This window comes from Chinchilla lanigera, unplaced genomic scaffold (genome assembly GCF_000276665.1).
Source record: "Chinchilla lanigera isolate Chin_1 unplaced genomic scaffold, ChiLan1.0 scaffold00008, whole genome shotgun sequence".
NCBI classification, from domain to species: Eukaryota; Metazoa; Chordata; class Mammalia; order Rodentia; family Chinchillidae; genus Chinchilla; species Chinchilla lanigera.
The window spans coordinates 28,065,217-28,082,243 of record NW_004955409.1 but is presented as its reverse complement, the minus strand read 5'-3'; the positions used below and the strand labels follow the sequence as shown (position 1 = coordinate 28,082,243).

Genomic DNA, 17,027 nt, shown 5'->3' with positions numbered 1-17,027 from the left:
TATCAAGTTCTACCTAAGCAAGGGTAAAACTAAGAAGTCCAAAGAAAGAGTAAGCTTTCCAAGAAAGCAGGCGGAGAACATTGGAAGGGAGCCTGGGCTATTGCACTCTTGGGAATCAGGAAATTCTTCAGGTAGTTATTATTCTGGGGCTGAAGGTGAGATGGAAACAGAAGAACCTAAGAAAAAGGCAGGACTGATAATAGTGAGACCAGAGGATGAGGATCAAAGTGTAATCTCTGTCATAGAAACTGAGGAAGAGAGGGACTGAGAAATGTGCATAAGTAACTCCCCTGGAATACTCGGGGTTAGAGAAAATTTAGATGAGGAAACCAGTCAGCTTTGCTTATTTGGGGTTTGATTGGAAGCCTGTCCAAGTTCTGAAGAGGTAGAAGCCCTGAAAGAAGAAGAGGGGATAGGTAAGAACCTCTGAGTCATAGATGGCTCTGTATGGGGGCTAAAACTCTATTCTAAACCCCTAGGCAAAAGCTACTTCAAATAGAGAACCCAGAAATATAGGCAAGAAAGAGTTTGCCATGTGAGGCTGCAGATATTTCACTATAAATTCAGGAGTGAAAATAATATGATGGTGAATATATTTTATTTGTTTGTTTATTTGTTTGTTTGTTTTTGTTTTGGCCTCACTATGTAGGTCAGGCTGTCCTTGAACTCGCTGTGTAGACAGGCTGGCATTGAATTCACTTAAATCTTCCTACCTCAGCTTACTGAGTCCTGAGATTATAAGTGTGCACCACCTATAGTCACCCGGCATGGTGAATATATCTAGAGGGATATCAGAGTCCACATTCTATTATCTTCATCTACCTAGCAGTTGTATTTTCAACCAATCCAAGACCTAAAATTTAGAAGAATCAGTTGGAAATAGTTAATTCCATAAATTAAAATTTGATTAATAATATTACATTATATTTATCCTTTTATTTTATGGTAAAAAGGTAGAACAGAATCTCATAACAAAATAACAGGAGAATCACAATGTTATTGCCCTCAGTGACAAATTACTTGACAGAAAATCCTATTTTATTAATTTTAAGATGTTATTCCACAGAGGAATAAAGGAATGATTCTGCTGTCTTTCAATTTCATGTTTCCTGCAGTTTTCTTTCCTGACTTCCAAGAGATTTTGAATGCATAGAACTTTCCTGCTTGTGTTCCTTAATGGTCTATTTCTGCTCTTTTCTGCCACAGGAGACTTTGAATGTGATTGACACTGGTTTGATGGACCTAAATGGGATGAATGAAGATGCCTTGGAATGGGATGAAACAGATATAAGTAACAAGTTAATTAGTTTGAATGAAGAACCAAATGACCTTGATCAAGAACACCAACCTACCATGCCTTCATTGAAGTGTGAAGAGACGAGTAGTGAGGACCCTGGTTATGAGGAGGGGTCAGGAGATCATGGGGGATCTCAGTATCCCTCAAATATCACCGCACCCTCCAGTCCACATATTTACCAAGTGTACAGCCTCCACAACATTGAACTCTGTGAGGACAACCACCTACCTTTTCTGAAAACCAGTCCAAACTTTACTAGCATGACGCAGCCTAGTGTTTTGACAAAGAGTCTTAGTAAGGACTCTTCCTTTTCATCTACCAAATCTTTGCCAGATATTTTAGGAGGTCCCAGTCTGGTAAAGCCTTGCCCATGCCATAGTGGAGACATAAGCCAGAATTCTGGCAGTGAAAGTGGAATCGTCAGTGAGGGAGACACTGAAATGACTACCAACTCTGAAATGTGCCTGCTCAGTGTGGTGGATGGGTCCCCAAGTCACCCTGACACTGAACATCTGGACTCACAAGTGGGAGATGCAGTAAATGTGTTAAAACAAAAATTTAAAGAGGAGGAAGAACATATTAAACTTCCAAATAGCTCTCAGTCATCCATTTCACCAGTGGGCTGTGTAAATGGAAAAGCTGGAGATTTAAGTAGTGTTACCAAACATACCCCTGATTGTTTGGGAGAAGAATTACAAGGAAAACATGGTGTGTTTACATTTTATGATTACTCATACCTCCAAGGCTCAAAACTCAAATTACCAATGATAAGGAAACAGTCACAGAGTGAAAAGGCACATGTAGAAGATCCCCTTCTCTGTGGTTTTTATTTCGATAAAAAATCCTGCAAATCTAAACACCAGGCTTCAGAGTTCCAACCAGATGCACCACCCCATGAAAAGGTTTTGGCAAGTGCATCCCATGAAATGGATCACAGCTCATATAAAAGTGGCGATATAGAGAAGGCATTCACTGGCATTCAGAATGCCAGACAATTCTCCCTTTTATCTCGTAGTTCCTCTATTGAGTCCCTTTCACCAGGTGGTGATTTGTTTGGATTGGGCGTCTTTAAAAATGGCAGTGACAGCCTCCAGCGGAGTACTTCTTTAGAAAGTTGGTTGACATCCTATAAAAGCAATGAAGATCTTTTTAGCTGTCACAGCTCTGGGGACATAAGTGTGAGCAGTGGCTCAGTTGGTGAACTGAGTAAAAGGACATTAGATCTCCTAAATCGTTTGGAGAATATCCAGAGTCCCTCAGAGCAAAAGATAAAGCGAAGTGTTTCTGATATCACTCTTCAAAGCAGTTCCCAGAAGATGTCCTATACTGGCCAAATGTCCTTGGACATAGCATCTTCTATCAATGAAGACTCAGCAGCATCTCTCACAGAACTTAGCAGCAGTGATGAACTCTCCCTTTGCTCAGAGGACATTGTGTTACACAAGAACAAAATCCCAGAATCAAATGCGTCTTTTAGGAAGCGCCTTAATCGATCTGTGGCTGATGAAAGTGATGTCAATGTCAGCATGATTGTTAATGTCTCATGCACCTCTGCTTGCACCGATGATGAAGATGACAGTGACCTCCTCTCGAGCTCTACGCTCACCTTGACTGAAGAAGAATTGTGCCTCAAAGATGAGGATGATGACTCCAGCATCGCAACAGATGATGAACTTGATGAAGAATGTAACCTGATGTCAGGATTGGACTATATAAAGAATGAGCTGCAGACCTGGATTAGGCCAAAACTGTCCTTGACAAGAGATAAGAAACGATGCAATCTCAGTGAAGAAATAAAGGGCAATAAAGATGTCAGCAGTAGTGAGATGACCGATCCCTCCGATACCCTAAATATTGAGACCCTTCTAAATGACTCCATCAAATGCCTCTCTGAAAATAATGGAAATAGTAAGAATTCACCCCATACCCATGAGTTAGGAACAAAGAGTGAAAACCAGAAAAATATTTTCAAAGTTAATAAAGATCCGCATGTGGCAGATATGGAAAATGGCAACATTGAAAGTACTCCAGAAAGGCCCAAAGATAAGCCGAGTGGAATTTCAAAGGCATCAGAGTGTCTTAGTTCAAGTGGGAAGAAGATTTCAGAAGGTGAGCATTGTAAGTATAAGGAATCTATGGATGTCTCAGACGATTCAAATATTGCTGGAAAGGAATTTGGTCCTCCGAATGTTAGACATCTACCCAAGGAATGTGCGGAGCACCACCCTTTTGAAAATCAGAGGGCCAGTTGCATGCCCATTGAGAAGTCTTGCCCAGAATTGGCTTTAGAAACCAGAGTTAACGACAGACAAGACTGTGACGTGCCGAAATCTTCTAATGATACACCAGGTGTGCATGAAAATTCTGCTGGTTGCTGCCCAGCACTTGAACAAAATGAAACAGAGGAAACTGCTTCTATCAGTAACAATGCTTCCTGTTGCAACTGTGAGCCAGATGTTTTCCATCAGAAACATGCTGAAGATTGTTCTGTACATGACTTTGTTAAGGAAATTATTGACATGGCTTCAACAGCCCTGAAAAGTAAATCTCAGCCTGAAAATGAGGTGGCTGCTCCCACTTCGTTAGCTCAAATCAAGGAGAAAGTATTAGAACATTCTCACCGGCCCATCCATTTGAGAAAAGGAGACTTTTATTCCTACTTATCCCTTTCATCTCATGACAGTGATTGTGGGGAGGTCACCAATTACATAGAAGAGAAGAGCAGTACTCCATTGCTACCAGACTCAATCGACTCTGGCTTAGATGAAAAGGAAGACATCGAATGTTTCTTTGAGGCCTGTGTTGAGGATGACCCTAATGCAGAGGATTCCTGTTTCTCCAGTGCTCCTCCAGATGAATCTGCAGTTCCCAAGGAAGCTGAAATGCCACTCCAAGCAGCCCCAAGCCCTTCTCAATTCAGTGATACGTCTCTACTCGTTGATGATACAGTCATGGGGACTCTTTCAATACCTCCCCCTCAGAAAAAAGCTGACATTAGAAAGGAAGTAGATGATCTGTCCCAGACTTTCTGTGGCTATGCAGAAAATTCAGAGTTTGTTCCTTCAAAGCTGGAGAGTGAAAAAGAGAGTTCAGGAAAACCAGGCAAATCAGGAGTGCCAGAAGAACACAATGCTGCTTCAGCCAAATCGAAGGTTCAGGACCTCTCCTTGAAGGCAAATCAGCCAAAAGACAAAACTGCACTGCATCCCAGCCCCACACCTTTAACGTGTGAAGAAACTCTTCCAGACCTCCATGGAGAACCACATAGAAATATGCATAGGTAGAATGTAACTCCTCCCCAAGCATGAAAATCCTCTCATTGAAAGGTACGTATAAGTCCTCCTTTAAAACAGGAATTTACATCAATAAAACTATCATGGAAGAATAGATTAGTCAGAATGACTGGACATGGGCAGATATTTATCAGAATGAGACATTTAGGTAAAAGACATACTCCAGACAATGAAAGTATCTGTGAAACAAAAGGGAAAACATGTGGAAAAATTGACTTTTTAGTGACATTATCTTTTTCCATCGTTTTTGCAAGCTAAGTACAAAATTTGAGGAAGTAGTCAAATAATTTAAGGCCTCAAATTCTTCCACTAAGAGAGGAGAAAGAGACTATCCAAATTGCCGTTATACCCTGTGATCAAAATGCAAGCACAGTAGCGACGCTCCCCACTTCAGTTCCCCATGCAGAGCTGCCCATCCCCTTCAATGCCTGGAGATGAACAGTGATTAGGCTAAAGGCTGCATCTCCTGATTTGGGCCTTCCTTTTATGCTCCTGTCTAGTGTAACTATCATCACATTTGCTTCCCCAGCGGAAGGCTGTGCTGTCACAGCTCCTAATCATGGCCATGTCTGAGAATTCAAACAGGAGGGGAAAGTTGATGTTAAAGAAGAGGCTCTTATTTATCCACACACAGATTGCGAACAGGCACAGAAAGCAAATGCAGAAAGAATACATGACAAGTTAATGGCGTCTTGATAAAAACAGAATTTTTGAATTTTGCCTGAAGGTGACAGGCTGATTTCCATCAAATTTTTTAAGAAAGTCATTCAGCTCTTCATATTTAATAAGACAGCTATTGATTGATAATTCTGAGATGATGATGTATCTCTAAAAGTGACACAAAGATTCTGTTATTTCTCACTGCTAAGCCCCAGTGATGAATATGCTTTCTCAATCAAGTTTAAAGAAAAAATTTGCGCTTTCAAATGTGAGCTTCATATTTCACCAAAGTGTAAGGTGTCTCATGCCTCCTCCAGCCCCCACTCCAGAAGCCTAATGCCGTAACCTAAACTCGTGCTATAGGAAATGAATTACAGAAGCAATCTACCCTAATTTGTTAACTTATTCAAATAACAGTTATTATACTTAACTGTGCTAAAGATTATCTTTTTTGTGGCAGATTGTTTATTTTTTGATGAGCCTAATTACTGATTTTCTAAAAGTAATTTACATTTATTACAAATACATCTTTTAAAATGTGACAGATAAATGTTGTTCCCATAATGTATTATGAAAAAAGTTACTATTTAAAAACACATTATTTAATTTGAAAGATGAATGGCAAACATCATTATTTTTTTCCTGAAACACCTGTGCCCTAAGCTCATTAAAATGTGTAATTCTGTGTAGAGCTGTTAGAAATGGGGAGCGAGGGGGGAATCTATATCATATATATACCCTAAAAATAAATTCAGTATGCAAAACTGAAGAAAGCCATCCCAGGTACTAATAAGACTCAACTAATTTTCTGTGTTTTAGACTCTATTTGCAACTGGCCGCATGTGAGAACAAAAGTAGAAGGAGAGAAATGTATTTTCTGTGAGTCGTGTCCACCCTATAATCACATTGCCCATCAGTATGCAGTAAAACTGACCATTAAGGGAGAGTAACTGCAATTCCATAAGCTGTTTCAAAACAAGTTCTATTAGAATCGATTGTACTGCGGGCTTTGCCAACCACCACAGAAAGACTGCTAGAGCCTGGCTGATTTTGTTTTCTGAAAGGGGATAAAAGCTTGAAAGCAACACTACTCTGAGCATGACATCATGTGACTGTGACCCTCAAGTCAACGGTCATGCTGGGCTCCAGAGCTCCAGAAGCTCTGGCACTGGAGAGACCTCTGGGATGCTTTCTGCCTTCTTGATCCTCTGGAAGGTTTGTCTCTCCCTTACAGAGACATAGAACTGAAATGAAATGTAAATGATGAGCTCCTCCATCTTCAGACACAGGGAAGTGAATGTGCTGGTGCTTCTGTGTAATCCTCACATTTTGTAAGCAGGAATATTGTAAAAATGTCAGCCAGTCAGCAATAGTTTGTTGTGCCCCAGGGATGCTGGTCTCTATCTTGGGCAAAGAGAGAAACAACAGTTTTACTTCTCCAGAACTTACACCGCCCCCAAGTGACCTGCTATCAGCCTGGAGTTGTTTAAATAGCCATATTTAGTGGCCCTATTCAGGAATTTATTTTGTCCTTCAGTGCCATGTGGACAAAACATCTGAATGGTTGAATTTTCTTTCCTTCATTAGCAATGGATTCCTGAATATAAATACTCACATATTGTTAAAATACTATCAGCCAGGACAAGTGACAACCTTTCAGTATTTAACTCAGGAATATATAATAAAGGTATTTCCTAGATATGAGGTTTCATGTCTGTAGGAGCTTATTTATGAATGATAGTTTTCTTGCAAGATTCAAAAAACAAAAGAAAAACTGTTTTTTAGACCCATTTGAAAACCATCAATTGGGCTTTTCTTTTTATTGGGGCAAAAATAATTCACCTAATTCAATTTTTTTGGGATTTTTTCCCCCTGAAATAAATTCTCAAGTGAGGAAATGCTTATAATTCCATCCAGAGGTGATATAAATTAGAAGATACAGTCTACAACAGTAATTATTTTTTTAAAAAACATTTGAAAAGGTTTTTATTTACTGTGTTCTAATTAAAAGCCTGCTGAAACTGTTTGAGAAGCTTTAACATGATCTAACAGTATGCATTTGCACTGATTTCCAGGCATACTGCTGTGCTTTTCACTATTTTCATTTATGTGTCATGTTTCTATAAAAATAGAGAGGTCAGTTACAGCAAATCACATCAAAGGCAAGGTAACTGGATAGATCCAGCTCTTTCTGCCTAATTTGGAGGAAGCACATAATGTATGTCTGGAGTGCCTCCTAGGACCTGCCTAAGAGATGTACTTTGCACTAATCTTTTTGCTGTATTCTGACAGTTATTTCTTCATAATCCTCATCATAAGCCTCTGATCTTTGATGAATGGTTTAACCCTAAACTTCAGGCTAGATAAATCCTGTGGTATAAAAATTTAACTCATCACATGCAGCCAGTGTATACCTTTATTTTGTTTTCTCTATGGTGTGTGTGTGTATGTTAAAGAGAAAGAGAATTCTTTTAGGGTGGGGAGCTGCATTACCTAGAATGCATAAATTTTCTTTAGAACTTTTAGCTTCATTGTCTTTCCTTCTTCATCGGTCTGTAAGTGTGTGTTGGTGACCCGTAGATTTTAGGCAATTATTTGTATTTATGCATGCTCAAGTATACATACATACTTCAAAAGTGCTGCTAAGTTTTTCAAACTGAGAAGGCTGTAAGAGCAAACATTTCTCATGGGAACATAAATTCCCATTCTTTTAACTGAGTGGACACTAAGTATTGGATATTTCCCAAAGCTGACCACTCAAGTTTAAGAAACTACCTTTGTAGCTAGGTGTGATGGCCTGTAACCCTAGCACTTGGGAAACTGGGGCAGGAGAATCATCAAGAGTTCGAGGCCAACCTGGGCTACATAGTGAATTCAAAGCCAGCCTCAACTGCAAAACAAAGCTCTGTCTCAAAAAAATTAAATAAATAAATAAATAAATAAAACAAAAACCAACAACAACTACCTTTGGGATTGTATATTAATTTTTAACTAGAAAATACAGGTATAACCTTATCAAATTTAACTATGGAACCACTTCAATAAATCAAGATTCTGCTGGATGTGTTTTTTAATTATCCAGCACTTCTCAATAACAAGACCTGCCATAGTAAACGACAAAGATGTTATTGGACATAATCTGTCTCTCTTCTCTCTCTCTCTCTCTCTCTTTCTCTGTCTTTCTGTCTCTCTCTGACTCCATCTCTGTCTCTCTCTGTCTCTGCCTCTGTCTCTGTCTCTCTCACATACCAGAGTCATGCCTCAGTCAGTTTGGTCCTCCTATTTCCAAGTAGACCACATTGAAAGAACTGATTATCCAGATTGAATTTAAATGCCCGCTTACTTTAGCAAGGCCAGATCTGCCTCACCTAAGGCTTCCCCATTCAGTGGCCAGATTTCAGATGAGTCATGTCTTTAGCATTTGAACCATGTACTATGCCACATTTTGGTACATCTGTTCCTGTCTGTATCTCTCCCCCTGTTTCATTAACTTCTCAACTCTCCCCAGCTTCCTGTAGCTCAAGACAAATCCTTTTTTGTTATTGTTTTTCTAGATCTTATATAAGTTACAAGATTGTAGAAAAAGGAGAAAGCAAGACAGAGAGAATGAAAATATTTGGTTCTAGATAGGAAGTAAAACAATCTGATATCAGACTTCAGAACTTAGTTTAAACTCAGACAAGCAAAAGCCTGCTTTGAGAGGTAGTGAGAGAAAATGAAGGAATTGCCTCCTGTATTGCCGGAACCTAGAATTCAGATATCTCTCACATTTGACCAGTTGCTTTTAGCCATTTAGAAATATGCAGAACAGACTGAGTTTGAAACAAATTTGTACCACCCATCAGATGTACGAAAATAATTGAATCAGTTTGCTTTCCACGATGCTGTGTCTACCTTAAATGAAATGTATTAGTATTTGACCCAGAAGTCTTAATTATATCCTTCTATAGGCAAGAGGCTGAAACCTTTAGAATTATCACAATGTTATGAATATTTCACCACTGTATAATAGTGGAGTGGCTCAAGATCACACATAAAGTCATTGAAAGAAGTGTTAAATCTGAAAGCCTAGCTTCTTAGTCTTTGAATCATTGTTAGTACTTTCCCTAATCACTTGGCATTGGCTGCTTCACATTTCCACATAGATTTGAAGCCATCTTGAGTGTTTTTTTTTTTTTTTTTTTTTTTTTTTGGTTTTTCTCCGGTACCGGGAACCGAACTCACGACCTTGCGCTTGCCAGGCAGGCGCTTTTGCCGCTGAGCTAAATCCCCAGCCCCCATCTTGAGTGTTTAAAGCTAAGTCACCCACCCACCAATGACTCAGAGAAAAGTTCAAACCTGATTTTTCTTGCTTTCTCTGATATTATATCTTCTGTAAAAGAACAATATATTTTTCAAGTTCTGATGAAATACTTTTTTGTAAGTAATATGAACCTGAGACTATTGAAATTATTATTTATATTTTGTGTATCCTTTTATTTCAGAATATCGGTAGGTAACCCCAAAATGGCAGCTTGTGGAGGTTCCTTGAAGGCCTTGGTCTTACAAATGAAAAAGACATTTCTGAAACTATTTTGTCCCATTTTTGTTTTTTGTAGATAGTCTGGCTGCAACTCAGGGTTGGCTTCATCCTCCTGCCCTGGGCTGGTCTCCGGTTTCATCACGTCCTCACTGCCGTTTGTCACACTGACTTTCCCAAGATGAATCTTCCTTTGGAATGCAGTTTGTCCACAGGAGCCTTGTGATCTGGATGTGTGCGCTGGTTCTCTTTCGGTGATCGTCTTTGAAGTTCAGCAAAGCTGCTTGTCCTCCCATGGATTCCTGTCCCAAGCTACCTCTACCAACCCTCTCTCTCCAGCAAGACTTTTTCTGTTTGCCTCCTCCCCACCCCATCTGCTCTTTAAAGTTCTACCACTCACCAAATTGATGGTCCATTAAACACACCTGTCTGGAATGATATCCCTACCAGTACTTGATCAATTTCATGTGTAAATCTGGATTTTTTTATAGTATGTTGCCTATGTTTATTGAAAGAGGTTTGCCTGGAAAGCCAACATTTGATTTGATTGCAACATAGTAAAGAAACGTTGATCCTTCTTTCAAAAATAAGTAACTCTCAAAACCTCCATTCTGTTTATTTAATTTTAATAATCTATGCAGCACTTCAAGAAACAACTATAATAGTGTTGTATATTATAAATTGGTGGCATTCTACTATTAAATTATGTACAACATTTTTGTTTTTTATGCTTCTTGAAGTGGTAATGAGAAAAGTTTTTTTTTTTTAAAGTGTGCCTTGCTGTATTTCTTATACCATTTATTAAAAAGCTGCTTTCAAGGTAAAATTATGTTGGTTTGAAAGGAGGAAATAGCAAGGGTAAGATGTGTGAATAATTTCTGTATATATGTATAACCAAGTACAAACATTGATGTATAATGACAGTATAAAATGCTTTCATGTTTGTGATGTCTAGTGATGTGGAAAATATAAGCCTTAAATCCATTAGATTGCATGATAATTAAAATTGGCATAATAAAAAGTCTATTGGGGGAAAAGGAAAATTAGTGATCTCTTCTACCTGTGTCTTTACCAACTGTCACATCTGATTCTAAGAAAATATAACATGTAACAGCTTCCAAAATATCCGTATTGTATAAGAAGCTTAAAATTAAATTACAGACTAGACATGAAACCTTTACAATTTTCAAAATCTTTCTGGCCTCTAGAGAGATCTTGAAACAGCAAATGATGAAAGGCCAGGTCTCCTAAAATAATTCAAAGTTATACTTGATTTTTTTATTTCCCTTTATTGATGGTTTAATGTTAGATTTGGGGATATCTTGTATGTCTTAATTTATTTTAAATAATTATTTTGAACAGGCTTGATAAAAAGATGGTATGAAAGTACAGAAATTTTATTATTATTTTTATTTAGACCATAGATTTCAGGTATATTTATTTTGTGTAAAAGAGATCAGCAGAGAAATATTACATTTGGTCTTCACTGACTCTTATTAAATACAGTTTTTAACTTATAATTCCTACTAAAGTGCCTGACACACAGTAGGTATTCAATAAAAATTTGCTAAAAGTTATTGAACTGAATAACATGGGTGACATATATCTCATCTTGAGAAACCTATCCTAAAACATAAACATGACTAGAAGAAGATACACTGCAATATAAAATCACACACAGTGTATAATCAATTTAAGTCAGATTTCAAAAAAGAAAGAGTATTAGGGATTTGTGTAGCCACAGAAATGACAATCATTCATTCAACAGATAGTTCATTGATATCTTTTTATCTGCAAAGCACTATTCTAGCTTCAGGGAATGCAGTGAAGAGCAAGGGCCCTACCCTCCAGAGGTGTGCCTGCGTTAGGGAGGAAGTGAATGCACAGGTGGCATGCAGTAGTTGTCTTAGAAAGGAAGAGAGCAAATAGATTGGAAAGAAGAACCAAGAGAGAAACAGCAGAGAGAGACAAGGAAAAAGAATGAGAGTTAAGGGACAACAGAAAGTTAGACAATAAAATATTAGCAGAGCTTTATAGCAAGGGTAATAAGAGAAAAGGTCAATTGGGAGGACTTACTGAAGGTTCTTTTAAAAAGCTGAGTTGGAGTTCGTGTGTGTGGTATGTTAGGTAGTAAGAAAGCCTTGTAGAGTCTTTGTTTTGCACCTGATTTTATTTATAATTAGAACTTTATGAGCACTGCCCCAAGAACATTTAAATACTGCTTACCTAAAATCTTACCACTTTCATAATTATTTGTGTTTTTATGCCCATACTGATCTTTTCCATACATATTTCTAAATGGGTGACACATTCTAGGCTTTTGAATAGTTAGTAATTTGTTCCAAAGGGGTTGTAGCAGACATCTAGTTACAGTATTCCGGAGGCTTTGTAAGAGATTAGGGATAATGGTCTCATTAAGAAGCAGCTATAAAAAATAAAGTAGGTTTGAGACACTAATAGAGTACATAAGAAAAGTGACCTGGCATGTAGTAAAAGAATAAATCCTAGAGTCTTTGAAACACCTAAGAGTATTTTGGACTGCTGTTGGGATGTGGTATTATTTTACCTTTTAAGGGAACCTAAATTTTTCTTGGATAGTAACTAATGTCAAGTCTGCATCTATTGGTAAAACATTCAAAGAATGACTTGACTGCAATGTTCTGTTTATCTGTTGTATGCTCATAGAAGACTTTGAGGTGTTGAAGTTATTTATTAATTATCTACTTAGTATTAACACTGGATTCGTAGGCTGACTTTTTGGCTTAGTGAACAATGCCTTTTCAGGTTGGAAAAGATGCAATAGCCTCAATCTCACCTGTCACGTAGATGCTACTGCCTTGATGACCCTTAAAAACAGTCACAACTGTGCCTGTGACAGTGTTTTGTTATCTGTTGTAACAGGCGAAGTATTCCATTGCTGGGCGTGTTGCTCTTAGAATGCTTTCTTAGGCTGCTAAAGGCTGTACAGTGTCCCCTGTTCCACCTTTACTGATTCTTATTCTGTCTTACAGAGGAGCTCAAAGTAGTTCCCCCCCACATCTCTCATGGCAGTCCTGAAGATAGTTGAGACCAGTTACTCATTCTCTCCCAACCATTGTTCCTCCAACCTCCCTTCATGTGTCATGATTTTCAGATCCATTTCAACTTGACTGAATGTTAACAGACAGAATCCTACAGACCGAGGAACTGTCATCATAATACATATAGAAAAGTGGACATTTAAATGCTAAGTTTTCTCTAAAAATATATTCAAGATATATGTTTATTCTATTATTGTAAATTTCAATAAATAAACAAATAAATAAATCAATAAGAATTCATGACTTCTTTCAGTGGCCCAGTCCAGTGCTAGAGTTATCTTGAATCTTTTCCTTACATTGAATCCAAACCTAACCTGTATCCATAGAAAACAGGGTCCATCTTCATTCATTCGTATATTCATCTACATGTATTCACTCAGTCACTTAACGTTCATTGAATGGTTCCTTGTATGAGGCCCTGTGTTTGGCATCAAATATACAGAGGCAACTGAAATATGGTTTCTATCTCCAAAGGGTTTACAGTTTTTCTCTTGAAAGTGCCTTTCATGTCCTTGAATATTGTGATTATAACTTTTATGCCCATATTTGTTTTGTTTCTAGTTATTCTACATTTTCAAAAATCTGATGAGCAAAAGTACGCAAAATAATTTGGATGTGACTAATAGAAGTGGTGAAAGGGTTTTAATTACAGAAAAAAATATTTTTCAGGTTTTTGGTTATGAAATAAATATGCATCTTAAGCAACAAGAGAACAACCTAAGCTTAAGGGTTTTAACAACCTGAGTTTGATGATTTTGTTGATTGTTTCATCCAGTTTAACTTTTACCCATTCTATAATTCATGGCTACAAACTCATTGAAAATACCAAAATAGAGTAAAATGATCCACCATTTCTTGTCCAACCTGCAGACCACAGGATGGTCATGCCTGTGCATTGTGTAACACTTCGTTTGTAAGAATTCCTCATATATCACCTAAGAGCAAGGGCATTTTTCTACCAATCTACTATACCATCTTCATACTGAAAAATGTAACGTTAATACAATACTATTATCTGGTAATCCATATTAAAACTTCTCTAAATGCCCAATAATGTCCTTTTTCATTTATTTTTCTTTTATTCCAGTAGCCAAACAAAGACTATATGATTGCTTAAAGTTTTTGTGTTGTCTTAGTCCTGAACAATTTCCTGTGATTTTATTCTTTCTTTCTGTAGTCTTTCATAACACTGACAATTCTGGAGAGTCCAAGCCAGTTTTGCAGAATCATCTAAAATATTGATAGGTTCGGTTGTTTGCTCATTAAACTCAGGATAAACTGTTTTCGTAAAGTGTAGCACATGGGTGACATTTTGCTCAACACTTTAATGTAGAGGGAATGAGTCACTGATATTCTTGATGCATCTTGAAGGTCACGACTTATTGCTACGGCTCATCAGTCTACAGGAAAGGTGAGCAAACCGTGGCCCATAGGCCAAATCCAGCTCAGTGTGGGTTATTGGTTGTCCATGAACCAAGAATGATTTTTACCTGAAAAAAAACCAAAATAATATTTCATGACATGTGAAAATTGTGTTAAATTCAATTTTTGTGTCCATGAATAAAGTTTTATTGGAATACAGCCACATTCATTTGTTTACATATGGCTGCTTTTACACTGTAACCACAGTTATACAGTTGAAGCAAAAACTACTGTATATAGTTTACGAAGTGTACCATATTTGCTACCTGGCCCATTACAGAAAGTTTTCTGATCCTTGATCTGTGGTGTCTAAATTCTGATACACTTTTCTTAGCAGCACACAGATTTCATTTTTCAGAATCAAGGGAACATAGAATTTGCAATATTTCTCTTTCTAGATTTTATCGCATTCTTCACATTGCATTAGAAAGTTGAAGTGTGTTTTGTTTCCTAACTAAAAGATTATTCCACATCTGTAATTTAAGGATTTAAATTTAGTTCACTGCTTTCACTGATTGATTTAGTTGGTTAGTCAATTATAGACTAATTAATTCACTCAAAATCATCAGAAAAATTGACAAAAATTAAACTAGCCTCAATGCACCAATAAATTGGAATCTTTTCACTAAATGTTTTCTAAAGCAACCCAAGGAATTAAACGAAGTCATTTTGGAGGATTTTTTTTGAAATTTATTTTTCACCCCTAAGAAAGATAAAACCATGATGAAAAGACTATAATATATATTGTACATCTTCATTTCCTGATGGCTGATCGTAAATAAAAATGAATGTTCAAGGAAATAAGTATTCAACACAGTCCTTGCTATGTCCGTAGGTGGATATACTTTTATTGAATAAAAGGCTTTCAATAGAAACAATCTTTCTTCATTTTTTCTGTGACTTCACGTGTGACAGTACTACCCCCTCCTGTCTGCACATGGCTGCTAAGGGAACACTGAAAGAAGCCTTTTAGCCACATCTTCTTTAAAACAATCACATATCATCCATATAGTAATAGCCTTTTAATTCAAGACTTGCCACATACTTACATTTCCAGGGTAAAGCATAAAATGGTATGTGAAGGTTAGATCCACAATAGTAAGGTTTCTTTGGCTAAGGCACTTCGCTCAGTGCTTTGAGATGATTCTGACCCTTCATTAATAGGATTTCATCAAAGCAGAAATGATGTAGAGCTTATTTCTCTTCATGTATTAAAGTAAATCAGGGCCTGCATAAAAAGAACGTTGTTCTTTTTCACTGCAGTACATAGACCTTGGAAGGGATTTACATGTGTGATACTGCCTTAGTCCATTAGAGTTGTGATAACAAAATGCTTTTAAGCTGAGAAATTTATAAACAAAGAAATGCATTGCATAAAGTTGTGGAAGCTGAGAAGACCAAGATCAAGGAGACAGAAGACTCAGTGTTTGCTGGGGATCTGTTTTCTGCTTCATGGATGGTGGTTTCTTCCTGCATCTTCTAATGCCTGAAGTGTTAATGAAAAAGCTCCCTTGGACTTCTTTTATATGGGCACTAATCTCATTCATGAGAGCTTCAGCCTGACAACTTAACCACCCCCAAAGAACCCCAACTCTTGATATTACCACACTGGGATTGGTTACATTCAACATGGATTGTGGGGTGGACACATTCAGACAAGGCAGAGACATTCTTGGCCTTTGCCAAAACAATAAAGAATTTCCAGTGCAAAGAATACTCTGCTCTCTTTTCTCTCAATCAAAGAGGGTATCCGAATGCAGGTGACTGCAGTGACATTGCTTTAAGGGTAACTTTAAAGCCAATCTAATTCATTCTTAAACCAAAAGTTTATTCTTAAATTTGATACTTTGTTATTGGTTACAAACAATAAAATGCCATATTTAGGAACTACTGAATCTGAGACTTACAGTCTCTTGCTTAAAATGAGGCACCCCAAAACCTGGGAAAGGTGCCCCAAAAAACAAGAGTGTCAATCCTCTGCATCTCCTGGATGAACAGCTCCAGGTGATCCATGGTCACAAAGAGTTTGAAATTTTTGGAAAATACGTTCATCAGAAGACAAGTGAATTCAAAAAACAAATAAATAGAACTTGTCCTCATTATATTAGAAAGTGACCAATCTTAATAATTTATCCCAGGTAGCTTTGCCCAGTGTTAATTACAGAGTCAAAAGATGTGGACCATCAAGATTTTCCAAGTGTACACAAAGCTTTTTGTGTCTCTACCATGTAAGCTATCATGCTTATCAATTTGATAGACTGTCATTGTTCTCTCTCCCTCTTCATTCATTCTATGTGGGAAAATTTGACAAGAATCTCCAGATGTAAATTTGGAATTTTTCCCCAACCATGAAGACATAGAACAAAGGATTTTATTCATGTGATACCAATACATTATTTAATAAGACATGATGTTAAAATTATTTAAGAATTTCTTTTACTTTATTTACAATTAACCTGCCATTTAAAAAATCTCAACACTTTAAACAAATGAGACATTACAAACAGAAAATATTATTCAGCAAAATTTATTCAAGGATTTAAAATGATTGAAAGCATTAGGAACATAAAAATGCTTAAGATCCTCTTTAAATCCCAGTATTCCCTAACCACTGGTTTATAAAAAATACTCTGAGGTTTATAGAATTAGTCTTGTTGTATTATTTGATCAAGTTACTTATGCTAAGTAACCAATTCAAAATAAAAATTCCTCCTGTGTGAGTGTTTGCTTGTCGATGTGTTCATTTGTTTTGAGGT

The 17,027-nt window shown here is 37.2% G+C and overlaps 1 protein-coding gene across 2 annotated transcripts in view; it reads left to right on the top strand.

The window, feature by feature from the left end:
- Positions 1 to 14,430, top strand: part of Akap6 (A kinase (PRKA) anchor protein 6) — a 449,068-nt gene extending 434,638 nt beyond the window's left edge. For both annotated transcript variants that reach the window (XM_005376946.2, XM_013510378.1), the window contains exons 13-14: positions 1,207 to 4,623; positions 9,849 to 14,430. In XM_005376946.2, the coding sequence (XP_005377003.1) occupies positions 1,207 to 4,581 (3,375 nt within the window). In that variant the 3' untranslated portion in view covers positions 4,582 to 4,623; positions 9,849 to 14,430. The remainder of the gene's footprint in view (positions 1 to 1,206; positions 4,624 to 9,848) is intronic.
- Positions 14,431 to 17,027: the final 2,597 nt, after the last annotated feature.